Below are 16585 nucleotides of genomic sequence, written 5' to 3' on the forward strand. Positions count from 1 at the left end.
CTTAAACCTGCAAGCTTTCCATCAGGGGACGACTTCTCTAGTTGTAAAAGGAGAAAGATTGTGAGCTTAAGTTAATTGTCTCAATCGTTTCAAGTCTTTAACAAAACAGTAGGATGCTCATCATTAAGTTACGTTTCCCTTTAGAATAAAATATCATATCATAAAGCAGGTTAATGAAGTTTCTTACGGCGTCTCAACGTCACTTCTTGAAGTCCTGAAAACTTTCGTTACTTTTTGCAATAAAACAAGATGGCGACCGTCAATACTGTGTCCACTTTTTAGAGAATGCTGGCAAATGGTTCCAACAGAACCCTTAATGTTTAACTAAACAATAACCAAGTCGTCATGGTGCATTTGTTTGGTTCGGGTTAAATTTATAACATGAACCTTGTGTTTGAACCGTGTTTGAACCTGTGTTTATACGAGAAAGAAAGTATATCTTTTGCCTGTCAATGGTTCTCCACTCGCCCGCGGCTGAGCCGAGCGAGGTGGCGCTACCGTACCAGCAGAAGTGCTGACTGAACAGTTCCTACCTGAGGCCCAGGGCTGTAGTGGAGGGTAAACGCACGTAAACGCCGTTTACGCACCTCTGGAATTTTGGAAATAGCGTTTACGCACCTATAAATAGCGTTTACACACCTCAAAGTTCCCTGCGCCTTGTATTCTTCCGTTGGAATAATCCGAAATAAACTTGGTGTAATTTTAAAACAGCTAAGACTACGTTTCCTATTGTTGAACATATAAACGCCGTAGTCTGAATCATGTTCATCTGCGCTGTATTACGGTCTGTGAGCATCCAATCAGTGCCTCGCGGCTGCAGCAGCGACACCAATCAGGATCCAGGAGGTGTGTAAACACATACACGTTGTGGATCAGCCCCAACCTTTCTTACCTCACGGACCGGTTTCATGTCAGACAATATTTCGTGGACCGGTCGAGAAGGTCCGACGGGGGGGAAGGGGGGGGGTGGGGGTAGTAGTCGCGCGCTCTGTGTTCGCCGGTCGTGCACGGTAAAAGGACAAGAAAAACGCCTGGTGACGCATAGATTAGAAAACAAGTCAGTTCTCAATGTGAAAAAAACGTGCTGTATAGGCTACTTATGATGACATAGGTAGTACATGAGTGTTCCTTTAACTTATGTTGTCAGTGTGATTGACAGGCTGCTTAACTGGTTAACTTATAAATATTATATAATATATATAATATTATATATTATATAATAAACATATTTTTTCAGGCAGTGATAGGACAGGCAATGATGCAGAGAACACAGGGAGAGGAGAAACACCAGGTCGAATAGAGAGAGGAGAAGCACAGAAGAGCCATGAACCCCAGAACACGTGTTCTGGGGTTCATGGGTCCTCTGTGCAAGGCAGGACCTGACGTGGAGGACAAGGAGGCCCTCTGGGCACTACTGTAAAAAGGAGACTCCGTATGTAGATAGTTCTTAATCTGCAATTGTCTTGTTGTGTTGTGTTGACATACTTTTCTTCACTGTTTTCTTAGATTTAATAAACTACAAACTACTAACACATTTATTCATTGTCATTGATTGTATATGACTTTTGCTGATAACATAATGCAATATAGCCAGGACAGCCTTACAGAGTCGCAACGCTTTGTGTTCGCATCGCGTCGAGGTCTGTATGATCACAAATTCAGAGTTTACCCACCTCTAATTTTACCACTACAGCACTGCTGAGGCCGGTCCGCGTTATCAGCAGTAACTAGAAAATAATAGTTTTACTATATCAACACTCTGTATCAGCAAGTGTTGATTATATCAACATAATGAAACTGTAGAACGAGTTGACTGTACGTCAACTTCTCATTTTTAGAAAGATTGTCTGTCTGTCTTGTCTTGTGCAAGTGACACAGTCGGTTCATTAAAACAACACAGTGTAGTTGCTGCTGCTTCAGGTTAACACATCAACAACATAAAGAGATCAATCTTCAGAAAGATAATGTGTGTTCATTAAGAACATTGAAATTCACTGCAAGCCAAAGAACAAAAGCAATGGAGAACAAAGCTCTTTGAAGGTGAAATAATACATTTACAGTTGTTTGAGAGAGGTTTTCACGGAAAAGTCTCTTTTTTCCCACTAAACAAAAATACTGCGTTACTCTATAAAGGGCAGAGAGGGAAGTTAGACTGGATGCAGCGTGTCAGTGACAAAGAGGAAAAGAAGACAGTGGGAAAACAAGGACTTAAAGGACAGATTATATGAAGATGTATGCAAGGGAGGGCGGTACACTGGGGAAAAGAGAAATAACAGAAAGAAAGTGAAGGTTACTAATGAATGATTAAAATTGGGAAGGCAAAGAGGGGAGGAGGAGGAGGAGGTGGACGGGAGAGGGAGGTTAGGAGGAGAAAGAGTGGGTGTCAAGGGAGGTTTAAAAAGAAATAGTTTGTTATAAGACAAAAATGGAAGGTCTCTTTGTGTGTGTCTGTGTGTGACCTTGAGCAACCAAATCATGGCAGCATTTTATTGTAGACATTACACACACACACACGCACACACTCTCACAAACACACACACACACACACACACCTGTTCAGTGTCAGCAAGGAAGAGTAGTAAACGGCCTGCAAGGCTCATTTTGCATCCGGAGTATTACTGTTCAGAATTGCACAATCGGATTAGCAGCACAGTTTGTGTGTGTGTGTGTGTGTGTTTGTGTGTGTGTGTGCGTGTTACAGCATTGGCTCCTCTCAGCTTAAAAAGTTGTGTCTTGTATGTAAATTGTGTTAATCTGTCTCTACTGGTTGTGTTTGTGTCCGTGCATGTGTGTTTCTCTACAGTAGCCTTATTGGCCCAGCGGGGGTCTGACCTTTTCTCTACTTCACTCCAATCAATTGAGCTCTATCCTCTCTATCAAGCCGCTCTAAAGGGGGACACGCTCCTCTTCACTCCCCGCGTGTTGCAGTCAAGCTTTTGTATTCTGGGAATGCTATTTAAAATTCTATTCCGTGCTTTCAACATCTGGCTGCGCTCTAACTGTTGTTGAGTAGTGAATTTATTGTGAATCTTTGCATGTAGAGAGCTAGTTATTTTCCATGCACAGCTTCCTACCACCTGGTGAAACAGGTCGCACTCCTTCTCCTCTGAAGAAAGTGGCGCTGATTGCAAATTAAGGGTACATTACATTGAATGTCATTTATGTGACACTTTTATTCAAAGTGACTTGCAATAAGTGCATTACAGGGTACAAACCCGAAAGAACAAGAAACAAGGGCAATTTCATCAAATTATTTATATATATTTTGGGTGCTTGTTCTGCCCTTTCACCACATTCCGTGGTGAGCAGAGTGCCGCTAAAGCCCAATACTGAGACTTTTCGTTTGCGTCAGGGATAGCAGTGTGACTGTGATGCCATATTTAGCATACAGCCATGGCAATGCTCTGTACCAACTCGATCTCAACTAGTTTGCATCCAAATGCATGGAGATAAGAAGCCGGTGGCAATAATTCTCCAGCCGAGGCTTATTAAACCATTGCAGAAATTTCTGTTTGTTTCATTTAAAAAATTCTCACTTGACACCGGTGTAAAATTATTTAACAGGACATTTAATAATACTTTACACATATACACAGGGAAAAATCAATGTTCATCTTTAAGACAACATTAATTTAATCTATACAATTGTTAAAGGTGGAAATGTCTGGTTTTTAATGAAACATCTACCTAGCTGTATAGAGGCCCATTTCCCATGTGAGGGGATCTACTCACGTCAGACGAGTCTCCAAAAACCCACACACAAACCCGCAAACAACAAATGAGAGGGCAAAAATAAGTTCAGAGTGGGAGGAAGAGAGAGACAGTTTGCAGGCGGATGGGTGGCAGGGTAAAAGCCACAACATGTTTTCCCTCTTGGAAAATCCACACTTCCCGTGTGTCAGTTCTGTTGTCTGTGTGGAAACACACATTTTCACAAGTATTTACACTTACTTATACCATCGGCTGTTCCAAACCCTCCCAGCTGTATGGGGAGTTTGGGGTCATCAACCCTGAAGTGGCAAAAAGTGGTTACGTTTCTCTTTTCATTTAGTGAGGTTGTTTTGTTTCACACCTGTGTGCAGTGGAACCACATTTCAAACTAACTTGAATTAAACTAAGTCTACATGATGCTAATTTTGGCACTTGGTGCGGTAAGACATTTTTAGTTCTACCATGGAAATACATTTTCGGAAACTGAATACGGTAAACCGATTTAAGACAACCCAATTACACAAAAACAATTACCATTGAGCCCTGTCACATTACTAAAACTCATCTTTATAACCTGCTGTCATCTTTTGCATGCGGTCCCAATGTACATAGATGTACTAATCTACTGTTCATCCTGCCAAATTATTGAATGAATTAGGGTTAGCGGGCTAGTTAGCACATCGAATGTCCCTTGGCGTCTCTCCGCTGCTGGCAGACTGGGAGTGAGGTGCGCCAACAACTCAGCCAGCAGCTGTGCCTTGAAAAAGTAGAACAGGAAGAAAAGCCACGAGCCAGTCAAAGCATTTTCAGCGGCTGAAAACAAACTCTGAACATACTGAACTCACTGAACATATTGTACAGCCAGTGGTGGAATGTAAGAATATTTACTAAAGCACTTATAAGACATGCACGATGCATGTGCAATGTACTGGAGATGTTATACATTTTATTTGTTGGTATGAAGAGCAGAAAGTCTGCTTGGGTAGAAAGTTGCATCAAATGAACACAGACTGACATCTTCAACACCTCCTTGGAGACATGCCATGTACCAGCCTGCTTCAAGGCCTCCACCACCATCCCTGTTCCCAAGAAGCCCAGGATCACAGGACTCAATGACTACAGGTCCGTCACCCTGACCTCTGTAGTCATGAAGTCTTTTGAACGGCTGGTCCTGTCCCCTCTAAAGACCCTCACCTTTTCTTGCTTTTAAGGTAAACTGGATGCTGCTGCGATGAAAATTCAGGAGTTGGAGTTTCAAGTTGTGTCACTTGAACTTGAAATCCAGCAGCTGACAGTTAAGCAGCAGCAGCCTCTGATTTTCAAGTTCTGTATCACAGATGAGGACTTTTGTTACTACACTAAGTTTAGCTCAAAGGAGGTCTTCACTGTGTTTTGGGAGTCAGTTTACCCTTCTGCTTCAAGGCTTTTGTACTGGTCCAAGGCACAGCAAACAGCACAAGAGACACCTAGCCCTCAGCGAAAACGTTGGCTCATTGATGAACTGTTCATGTTTCTCTGTCGTGTTGCAGCTGGGCTTCAGGAGAAAACCTTGTCAACCATCTTCAAGGTCAGCTTGTCTACCGTTAGTCGCATCATCCTCACATGGACAAGCTACCTTTACCAGGTTCTTGGCTCTCTACCGTTGTGGATGACGAGAGAGCAATTGCAGGCCACAATGCCTGACAAGTTCAAGCTCCATTGCCCTCGGGTGAGAGTGATAATAGACTGCACCGAGATCCGTTGTGAAACAGCATTTTCTCTCTTACTGCAGTCGGAAACGTTTTCCAACTATAAAGACCACACCACCTTTAAAGGTCTAATTGGCATTGCCCCATGTGGGGCTATCACATTGGTTTCAAAATTGTACACAGGCTCCATCTCTGATATAGAAATAACTCGGCAATTGCAGATCTTGCAGATACTTCAACCAGAAGATGGAGTAATGGCTGACAAAGGGTTCCAAATTGAGAAGATGCTGTCACAGGTGGGGGCAACATATATATAAATATATATATATATATATATATATATATATATATATATATATATATATATATATATATATATATATATATACATACATGAGTGTCACTATTTGTCACGCCTACATGAAAACCGATAACAATCCATTAAAACATTTTTTTTTTGTAGATCTAGAAATTGTTTATTGTTTATTATAAATTTTTATTTGAGCAAAGGTCGTTGATGGGTCCAATGAACCCCGAAGACCGACACAGGGCGTAAGGTTGTCATCTAGATTTTGGCACCTCACATTTATTGACATCAGGCTAAGAAACACACTGAACCACAATGGAACTTTGTGGGATACAGCAAAGTTTCTGCAACTGCAGCAGAACATGAAAATCAGAAAAACCTTAAGGTGATGAGCCTCCTCATTTTTCCTCATGGACCTGTGACAACGCCCTCTCACTGTCACCTCATCGACAACTACATTCGAAACTATTCCAATGCAATGTTTTGGTGAAAGGGCACAACATTAACCATGAATGCGTTACTTACTTTTATCTAACGTTAACAATAACTTACACAAAATATAGCTAACATCAGTAATAAACGTAACTGCAACAAGAGTTTTTCAGGTCTGTGTTACAGTAAATTAATCAAGAATATGGACTTTCACTGCAGAAGAAAAAGCAAACAACTACCATTATCCCAACTCTTCCGCTAACGTAATTTTGGGCGGAACAATACAAAATGCTTACCTTCATACGCAAACAGGTACTGTTCAATGAAGAATTTATATCCGTTATCAAGTTTGGAACGTGTTGTGAGTGAACATTTGTCTGCCAGCCACTATACATCATCCAGATGTATTTTTGGCAGGTTTTGAAGGGACTGTGTAAATTCCATAGCGTTCCTCTATGCTGGCGGAAGTAAACATACCCGGCTTTGAGTAAAAATGGAAGTTGCGTGACGTCACGTAAAAAGGGTCTTAGTCGAAACAAGATGCAGGAGGTCGTCCCGTATCTACAAAAGAAGTTGGGTGGAAGAGGACCTCCGCCGTTTGAGAAGTGACCGACAGACCACACGGGAAGTTAAAAGGTTGTGACTTCAAATTAAAAGCACTCAAAGTGGGTTGTGAGAAAACAGATCTTTGAGTTATGTGGGTTATCAGCAGATGCATATTTACATTTATACATATTTTTTTGTGATGTAACTGATGCATGGTGATTGGCTCAAGGCTGAGGGCTCTTGGGTACACAACAATACAATAACCGCCCAATGCATTCCCATTAAATTCCTGTGGAATTCTTGGGAGATGTTTCATTGGTTTACCACCGTAGGTCAGATCTGCTCTCTTGTAATTTGTTCAAACCTGCTCATTCGTAAATATGCAGCACACTCAAGACCGTTAACTCTGCTGTTCGGATCCATTAGCGGTCAGCTGCTAATCACGATCACGTTTTCAATGAATCAGAATCAACCAGACAGTATCAACAGTACTAGACCTTACTGTGCACCACAAGTTGTGGGGCCTTAATGAAACTCTCTGCTTTGAAGCCATCACAATGCTTGATATTCCTTAAAAGATATACACATGGAAGATGGTGACACTTGTGTTTACATGATGGTATAATTCGAATATTTGCTTAGTCGGACTATGCTGTCTTTCGGGGCAAGTGCTATTATCCCAATATACATGGCAGTGAATAAATCGAATCATTGGCCGCAAGTCATGAAAGCATGTCATATCCGATACGATAGGTGGCGCTGTTTTCATTACAACTAGTTGTGATACAGCCATTTCCGCTTGACCGCTTCACCACTACCAACAACAACAACATCAACATCAACATTACGAGAAAGATGGCGAACGGAGAGCAAGGTGAAGCTACATCCCTCTACTATCTTTGCATGATGTTAATAGGAGCACAGCGAATGCGAATGGTGCTATTGGCTGATTTGATAACGGAGAGAAGACGCCGTCGGGATCTCAAGCATGCGCAAAGACGCAACGTCCAGTTCCTTATCCAATTCACCGTTACATGCCGCAATAGTCAAACTATGAACTGGATCGGATCGAATTATCCAGGGGTGTTAGTCGGATCGTAGTCGGACCGCACATAGTCGGACAAAGGTGTTTACATGAAACGGATAATTCGATTTCAGTCCGACTAAGCCAGTTATTCGAATCCATGTAACCACGCTTGAGAATATGACATTTCCGTCCAAGTTAGTACTATCCTCAGCAGTATTTGTTGGTCAGATATGCGGTTTGGTTTAAGTTGTTAATTATAATAATAATTTTAAAAAAAATAAGAGCACAAGCAAGCAAATGAGGAAAAACATCACATGATCGTAAAAACACCGCTCGTGGTTTTATTTTAAAAGCAGACACCGGAACCCGTTGGCGTGCGTCTTTCCACTTCCCTGTGGATGTGAGACGGCGGTCTCGGTCCGAAAAAACATCCTTTCCCATGTTTCTCCACAGAGCCTCAATGACTCACCGGCGGAGTGACGCATCGCGTCGCTGACAGGTGAAGCGGCGGATTTCACTTGCTCGACTTGGGGGAATAAAGTTGTGAAACTGCGGGGGTGAAACCGGAGCGCGCCGCCGAGTGAGAGAGGGGTGAGGAGGCTGGATTTGGCAAAAAAAAAGTTGGGAGTCCTGCCCTGCTCGCCGCTAGCGGGCTAGTCCGGTTAGCACGCTCGCACGCCACGAGCCCTCGGAACCGCTAACGAGGTGAGGAGGGTCAGCCGCTCGCGCGCTGGCGGCGTCGGGGTCAAGGGTGGAGGTCTGCGAGGAATGTCCTGCCGGAAATAACGGTCCAACGGGGTCTCGGCTGCAGAGAAAAACATCGATATGAGTAGGGCCTGGACTTTTTTTTCTTTCTTTCTCATTCTACCAAAACTTGAATGCAACTTTCTGGTGAAAGTTGTCCCGGGTCCTTTCACGGGTACCGTTTTTAGCGGTGTTTCCCGTTAATGTCCCGTTGCTGTAACTGGGGTGTGTTTTAAAACCTTTTGCCCTCACAGGTTTTATCAATATTGAAAAAGCAGCTCTTGATACCCGGATATAAGTGACCAATGGCAACGCGTCTCCCTCTTTTTTTCTGAATTCTCAGAACACGTCTGAATGGCTGTGATCATATTTTGGTTTCACAATAATGGCCTCATCACACAACTACCACAGGAAAACGCAGTGTGACTTCAGTGCTGCTCATCATGTGTTTTAGATATCTGCCTCTCTGTTATTGGCCCTTGGGCCTTAAAACCACCATCTCTCATGTTTCATTTCTGTGTTTCAGAGCTTCCCTCCGCTGTTCTCCGGCCTGCCGTCCTCCAGTGGAGCTGCTATATCTGTATCAAGACCGCTGCTGACATTACAGCCCCCCATCCCGGAAAAAAAAGGATCCTGGCGTAGTTAATCCGCACTTCTCCTAAAGGCGACCGCACTCTCAGCTGTTTGATAGAACCTCTATCGCTCCCTGACACAGTAAGCCGTCTGACATGGTGCCCTGGTAGGTACTTCCAGGGGCTCGAGGTACCCAGACCCCCACCGATCCGTGCCGCCCCGCGCAGACGCACGCGTACCGCGCTCGCCCCGCGCTCGCCCCGCAATAAATCCAGCCGCCCTACACCCTTTACTCTGGACTCAGGTCGGGTGTATCGGGTGCGTTGGTGAGGGGCGACTGCCAATGCCGCCTTGCGGGGGGCTCGTGTGGGCGTGACCGGCTTCATTCATGAACCCTCTGCCTGGGTGCGGCCTGGATGCTGGACACCGACAGTCTGTTGGATCAGCTGTTGCTGTGATGAGGCAGGTCTCCTGGTGGCCTGTGCGGCTGGCTGAGCAGTGGGCCAGGCTGATGTGATGGGGTGCAGGAACAGCAAGGTCCTCCCGGAGCCTCCAGGGGATGTTCAGTTGGACCTGGTCAAAGAGGTCAGTGGGTCGAGGAAGAAAGCGCCCCTGATGCTGTTGTTTCTAGAAAGCAGCAAAAGAAGCAGTAATATGTGTGAGAAGCTGAAAGTAGAAAATTATTCGCTACTAATGGCGCGTTTCCACCGATCGGTACGGTACGGGTCGGGTCGGTACAGGTCGGGTCGGGTCTGTTAACCATGATTTGGCGAGCGTTTCCACCGCCAACAGTACCCTTACTTGATAGGCGTGGTGTATTCCAGAAAGTAGTGATAACGTAAACTTAATAGGTGTGGAAAGTAGATTGACGGAAAGTAGATTGACGTCATTCGATCGCGCAAAAACTGAAAGCTAACCGCAAACAACAACGGAGGACGTACAGCCGATCCTGTTCTTGCTTCTCGATATGAGGCTGTTTGTCACAAGGAGACAACAATCTTTGTTTGAGCAAAGGCTACATGCTGCAAGTGTGTTACGTGTGTTGTCTTTCCCCTCGCGGCACGCGCAAATGACGACACTCTTTCAACCAATCAACGCTCTGCAGTGAGTCTAGCTCCACCCTTTAGTACCAAACAACTGTGTACTCTAACGGAAGGGTACCCAAAAAGTGGTACTGTACGGCTCGGATTTTTGGTACCATTCATAACTTTTGGCAGTGGAGACACAAATAAAAGGGTACCGACCCGACCTGTACCGTACCGATCGGTGGAAACGCACCATTAGTTTATAAAATGATTGGTGACATGTTTTTGCAGCGTTTGAATATTGGAAGGGTTCAAATGTTTTTAGTCGTTGGAAACTAGTTACATCTGGTGCCAGAATGTCACAAGATGTTGCAATTGAAAAACCGACCAACGGACCCTAATTAGAAACTATTTTGATAATTGATCATCATATCTTCTCTGATATTAATTAGAAGATATTTGGGTTCTCGACTGTTGGTTGAAATGCGTCTTTTGGGGATTTGGGAAAATGTTTTAATTTTTATTACTATTGAGAAATGTATCAAAAGATGAATTAGTAATATCAATAAATTTACTTTTTTTCCCCCCTGTTTAGGATTCATCTTTTTAAGGAACAATCCATATATTCTTCTCTCAATTGTCGTTGACTAGTTTTGTATATATCGACTCTAAAAAATCCTAAAATCTCAACAGCAATTACATAGTGAGTAAAGTAAAGTAAAGCCACAAAAAAAGTATGTGGTATCTGTTTCAGATTCATTCATGTAAAGGATGATTACTATCAGCCAAATATTGATCTGTCTGAGCCTTAGAAGCCTCATATTGGTCAGACTAAACAAATTATAGACTAAGAATATGTACATTGGTGTCTAAGTGTTAATTATGTTTTTTTTATTGTATTTTTCAGGTTGATCCTCCTCAGACGGATATCTATAAGCACTTCATACGGGGCGACGGCACTAGGAGCAAGACGGGTGGGGCCTCCCCGTTTCAGGCGCAGGCCCAAGCCGCCGCTTCCGCCCAGCCCCCAAAGGACCCGTCCGATCCATCGGACCCTCAGCGGAAGAAGGTGGCGAAATATCGAGCCAAGTTTGACTCCCGGGTCACCGCCAAGTACGACATCAAAGCGCTGATCGGCCGCGGCAGCTTCAGCCGGGTGGTCCGCGTGGAGCACAAGAGCACGCGGCAGCCGTATGCCATCAAGATGATCGAGACCCGCTACCGGGAGGGGAGGGAGGTTTGCGAGTCAGAGCTGTGCGTCCTGCGCCGCGTCCGTCACACCAACATAATCCAGCTGATGGAGGTGTTCGAGACGGCCGAGCGCGTCTACATGGTGATGGAGCTGGCCACCGGCGGGGAGCTCTTCGACCGCATCATCGCGCGCGGCTCCTTCACCGAGCGGGACGCCACGCGCGTGCTGCAGATGGTGCTGGACGGCGTCAAGTACCTGCACACCCTGGGCATCACCCACCGGGACCTGAAGCCGGAGAACCTGCTCTACTACCACCCCGGGTCCGACTCCAAGATCATCATCACCGACTTCGGCCTGGCCAGCAGCAGGAAGAAGGGGGACGAGTGTCTGATGAAGACCACCTGCGGCACGCCAGAGTACATCGCCCCCGAGATCCTGGTGAGGAAGCCCTACACCAACGCCGTGGACATGTGGGCGCTGGGGGTGATCTCGTACATCCTGCTGAGCGGAACCATGCCCTTTGAGGACGACAACCGCATGAGGCTCTACCGGCAGATCCTCAAGGGGAAGTACAGCTTCTCGGGAGAGGTGAGGAGTTATCGCTCACAAACACTTCCCCTGTGTTTGGAATACATCCCGCACGAGGCGCCGTCAAGGTCAAGGTTGCTGAGAAGAAGTGTAGCTTTTTCCTGCGAGGCGACAGGGTTTGTCTCACACGCTCTCCTCTCGCATCCCGCGTCCATGTATGTCTCTTCTTCCTTTTACCGTGGCGCGCTCACTTGCGTGTGTTTGTCAACACGCCCTCCCTCTGGAGTGTGCGTGCACGCTTATCATTCATGCCCGATCCGTGTATGTAGTTGCTGCGCGGCGTGGGGTGTTTATGTTGCTGGTGAGCTTTTACAAAAAGGGGGCCCCCGGTTAATGTTTGCCTCACAAACAGCCCCTCCGGTGTAAATAACAACTGAGCAGTTTTGTAATATTTAATAAGTGGTTACATCCTCTCGCTTGCGTTGGCCCAGAGCTGAACTGTGCGTCTACGCGACGGGCAAAGGGGTTCATACTTCCTTTTATAAAAGCTAATTTCTGTTTGACAAAGGGGGAGAAGAAGAGTGACGTGGCACACGTTGAAACAATAAGTCACATTATACTGAGACACACTAGGAACACACTGCCCTAATTATATTGACCAATTCTAACAATTAATGTTCAAATGGGGAAACGGTTGCCACATTGGCATTCATTAGGATTCTAGTGTTGAATGCTAGTCCCTCGTCTCTGACCTCTGGGTCGGCTCTTTGACTTTGGGGTTGACTTTACGAGTAAAGTAACATTACGTAGTCCATTGACCCGGTTTTATAATGCAAACACGTGATCAAAGCAGCTTTGAATGAACGTCGAGTTTTCTTGTGAGCTCGGTCGTGCTGACATTTCCACCAACGTGCATCCTGTAAGTCATGCACGCAAACTTCTCCAGTCTCCACAGTTATTTGTTGGCTTGCTCGCAAAGTTCTCTCTTATCTTTTATTGATTTGTTGGCTATTTCTTTTGATCCATTACCTTTCAGTGCTCTAAATCGATTGGAAAGCAGCAGCTTGAATCTATTGTTAAATACCACTTGAAAGCGTTCGTAGAGCTGACGCCGTTAGTCGATTTATCAGTAAGTCACTCCAAATGAATTAAATGTCCTTCAATTTAACAAAGAATAATAAATAATACAAAGACAAAATTGGCTCAAAAAAAGTTACAAATTGTTAAATAATACACATAGTATAGTTGAAACAGTAAAGTAAAGATGTGTTTGGGCCCTGCTGGTATCGCGATAGTGACTCGGTACCAGTCATTGTGCTAAATAGACCCAAAGCCACAGAGACGATAATGTACATTTTGGAAAAGTTATGCTGTGGAAAAATTGCATACAATGAATAAAGTAGATTGAATGATTACAAAATGTCTTATCACATTAAGTGGAATAAATCAAACTGTTTAGTTCAGTATCTCTCTGCTGCCACCTAGTGTCCAATAGGCTGAGCTGCAGCACCATTGCTCATATTCATTGAATGAAAAGCAGTAGTTTTAACACCTGTATGTACAGGTGTAATGTTGAAACATGCATCAACACTGTGTAATAACACTATGTGGAGATTGACTGAATAGAAATGTCCCCCGAATGAAGACCAAAGCCATCAAAAAGGATATGTTTTACCTACCGCCAAAAAGTGTCTTAATTGACGTCTTGTCTCCCGCCTCCAGCCGTGGCCCAGCGTGTCCAACCTGGCCAAGGACTTCGTGGAGCGGATTCTGACGGTGGACCCCAGCGAGCGGCTCACGGCGGGCCAGGCCATCAAGCACCCCTGGGTAGTCAGCATGGCCGCGTCCTCGTCCATGAAGAACCTGCAGCGCTGCATCTCCCAGAACCTGCTGAAGCGGGCGTCCTCGCGCTGCCACAGCACCAAGTCGGCGCAGTCCACCCGCTCTAGCCGCTCCACCAAGTCCAACAAGGCGCGTCGGGTGCGAGAGAAGGAGCTGCGCGAGCTCAACCGCCGCTACCAGCAGCAGTACAACGGCTGAGGGGGGCGGCAGACTTTTCCAAGAGCTTCCTGCGTGCGGAGCTGCTGCCAGGTGGGCAAAGCGGCCTCATAATGCCCTTACAGAATACGTCAAACAATGACCTGAAGAACCACACGTGGCGGCGTGTGTCCTGCCGAGGACAGACGAGGACACACCAGCCACCTTTTTCACACCCCATGGTGACATCATCTCTCCATCCATTCATTCACCTGGTTTTATACCTTTTTCCCCAGCTGGGTGGAGCCACCTCCACTGCTCCTTTTTTTTTTTTCCTCCCTTTTTGTTCTTCCGATTGCTGTGTCTCTCCATATTTATTTATTATCGTCGACGCGATTATTAGTCTCTATTCAAACGGTCACTGGATAATGGCCTTCCACAAGGATCTGTTGAACAGAGTTCTGGGTACTGGAGTTTCTCGAAGAACAAAGGGATACTTTTAGAAGTAGGGCTGCCTACCCGCGTTCATTCCTGATTTGGAAATTGCTGTGAATTAATTATTGTGCGGATTGCACGGACCATGTCTACTGCAAGCACACTGCAACAGACTCGCACCCTTGAAGGTCATTCTTGTCCTTTTTTTTTTTATTTAGTCAACTCCAAGCTTATCTCATGTTTCCATTATAGCTCTGTTGATGTCATGTATTTTCTTTTTCTGAAGCTGTCCAAAGATTGTGAAGCTGCTTTGCGTTAGATCTTCTTTGTTTTGGACATCGGACCGTGTCTACTCGGTCATGAACTTCCTGCTGTGTTCCCTCCGCCTGGTTTCTAGGAACGCGTTCACTGGTTCAGGGTCCCGCATTTTCCACCTACTTCAGTGTACGTTGCGTCAATTCGCCTCTTGCAACAGCCGAGGCTGAACCAGAGCTTTGCAGGTTCAAATAACTAACTAGTTAATAATAACTAACCTAGTTACGGCACAAACACAGGTTTCTACCTGACTTCATTACAGCTACAACTGCTCCACAGTCACCCCCACCCGCTGAGCATGGACAAGCTCACGTTTATCGATAACTGTCTAATTTAAATAGACTTTAAATTACATTTCTGACAACACTTTAGTATCCATCAAATGACCAAATCTTAAAGGAAATCTCAGGTGACGTAACGTCCGCCATCGTCAACAAAAACAACCAACCGAAACACGTTTAAGTTTTCCTTGAAGCTTAAGGAGCGGATGGTCCATCAACCAGAGCGGGGATCCTCTATGCGCCGCGTTTTTGAAATGTCGCTCGTCCTCGCAGCGGCTCCCCAAGTTCCCCACTGATTGTAGAACAGAAGCGCCTTCCTAAATGAAGTTTACCACCATCACGACCGACATGAGGGAAACTACTGAAGATGATGAGCGTGGAGAGGTGACTCAAAAGACCGTTATTAGTTTAGTTAATTTTTGATTGTGAATTCTAAAATCTAGAGCTTACAGTCCTCTTCTGTTTCTTTGTGCCCTTACGCGTCCTTGCCTATCAAGGTTACTTTCAATATAAAAGTAAGAATCTGGAATGGGACTAGTTGAGTGATTTGTGTTTCTTAATATGAAGGTATAGTTTGGAGGGCTGCATTACAATAAAGCTTCTGAACTTATTAAACTGTTCAAGTCAAATGATTAATGAATGCCACTTCCTGTTGGGTTGTGATAGAAATGATTCATCCTCAACTCAGTCAAAATGTGATATTTCATTATTGAACATCTCCCCAAAGAAGCATTACTTTTTCTTAGAAATAGCTGAGTGTTTTTCATTTTACTAATTGTATCTGGCAAAGCACTTAACCTATACATTTAAATAGAATTATGTTTTAAAATGGCATCCTTCTTGCGTCTTCGTGTCCCACAAAAAGCCCTTTGCTGCAGTGGGGTCTTCTCTTCTTTACTTGAGTATTTTGCTGTGATCTACCCCAGACTTATAAGATGTGTCGCTGTTGTGAAGTCTTTTTTATTTTTATTTTTACACGTACTGGAAACTTAACCGAGCCATGTCAGCTGACCTCAGTTACTTGTTTCAGGATGCTCACGACGTCATCTTCCTCTTTCCTGTGATGGAAGTCTGATTTGACACTGCTGTTACTGGGCGTGACTCAATTGTTTATATAAGGCTGATAATGAGGCCGACGTTAAAACTGGTGTTCTCTCATAGTTTTATTGAGGAAGACCCACCAAAATGTTGTTTTGACATCAGACACACAGTAAAGTTGTTTTCTTCACAGGGACGACGGCCATGGTCGTCTTTAAAAGACTCTTAGAGCATCTGTTTGAAATTAAACACATTTAACTCGTTCTTAAATATCAGCTTAAAAGAGCGACGGTCAATGAGTAACCAAACTGGTTCATGAGCAGCTTCTCAGCAAGACGGTACATTTGTTAAAAAAAAAAGTGTTCCTTTTGTTATTGTGTGTCTCAATGAATGATTCCTCTACCATTAACTTTTTTTAAACATTTTTAAACGGTGAGTTGTACGTGCCAATAAAACACTCAAACCTGACTGCGAGATTGCATTTAGATTTTTTCTTGTAGACGATTGTAGGTCACAGGAGGTGTAAGTAAATAAACTGTTTTCTATTCATGTTTAATCCATGGAAATGATGAAGAGCAAAACGGAGATAATGATAAAGGGAAAATACATTTTGAAGTCAATTTTATATCAAACATTTGTCTCGAGGAGCTTTAGATTCTTAACAGCATACCAAATTTAGCATACACAGTAAAGTAAAGAAAAGTGTGTCCTACACCATAACAGCATACAACTTTGTTTGAGGACTGAATACTTTTCCTTGGACTCA

The 16585-nt window shown here is 44.4% G+C and overlaps 1 protein-coding gene across 6 annotated transcripts; it reads left to right on the plus strand.

Moving 5' to 3' along the window:
* Positions 1 to 7454: 7454 nt before the first annotated feature.
* Positions 7455 to 16287, plus strand: LOC120812215 (serine/threonine-protein kinase H1 homolog). 6 transcript variants are annotated; one of them, XM_078097785.1, is made up of 5 exons: positions 7473 to 7558; positions 8165 to 8416; positions 8982 to 9613; positions 10961 to 11833; positions 13496 to 16287. In XM_078097785.1, the coding sequence occupies exons 3-5, from the start codon at positions 9545 to 9547 to the stop codon at positions 13811 to 13813; spliced, it is 1260 nt and encodes a 419-aa protein (XP_077953911.1). In that variant the 5' UTR covers positions 7473 to 7558; positions 8165 to 8416; positions 8982 to 9544; the 3' UTR covers positions 13814 to 16287. The 6 variants fall into 6 exon arrangements, with proteins under 6 accessions (XP_077953913.1, XP_077953911.1, XP_077953912.1 ...); XM_078097786.1 differs by having other exon boundaries at positions 8165 to 8302; XM_078097787.1 differs by lacking the exon at positions 8165 to 8416 and having other exon boundaries at positions 7455 to 7558.
* The last annotated feature ends 298 nt before the right edge of the window (positions 16288 to 16585 follow it).

This window comes from Gasterosteus aculeatus, chromosome Y (assembly GCF_964276395.1).
Source record: "Gasterosteus aculeatus chromosome Y, fGasAcu3.hap1.1, whole genome shotgun sequence".
Lineage (NCBI taxonomy): Eukaryota > Metazoa > Chordata > Actinopteri > Perciformes > Gasterosteidae > Gasterosteus > Gasterosteus aculeatus.

Bases quoted from the DNA above. Each gene is read 5' to 3' on its own strand.
- LOC120812215 (XM_078097787.1), top strand. From the start codon at position 9,545: ATGGGGTGCAGGAACAGCAAGGTCCTCCCGGAGCCTCCAGGGGATGTT. The intron at 9,614-10,960 runs GTCAGTGGGTCG...TGTATTTTTCAG, and splicing joins AGTTGGACCTGGTCAAAGAG to GTTGATCCTCCTCAGACGGA. The intron at 11,834-13,495 runs GTGAGGAGTTAT...TCCCGCCTCCAG, and splicing joins AGTACAGCTTCTCGGGAGAG to CCGTGGCCCAGCGTGTCCAA.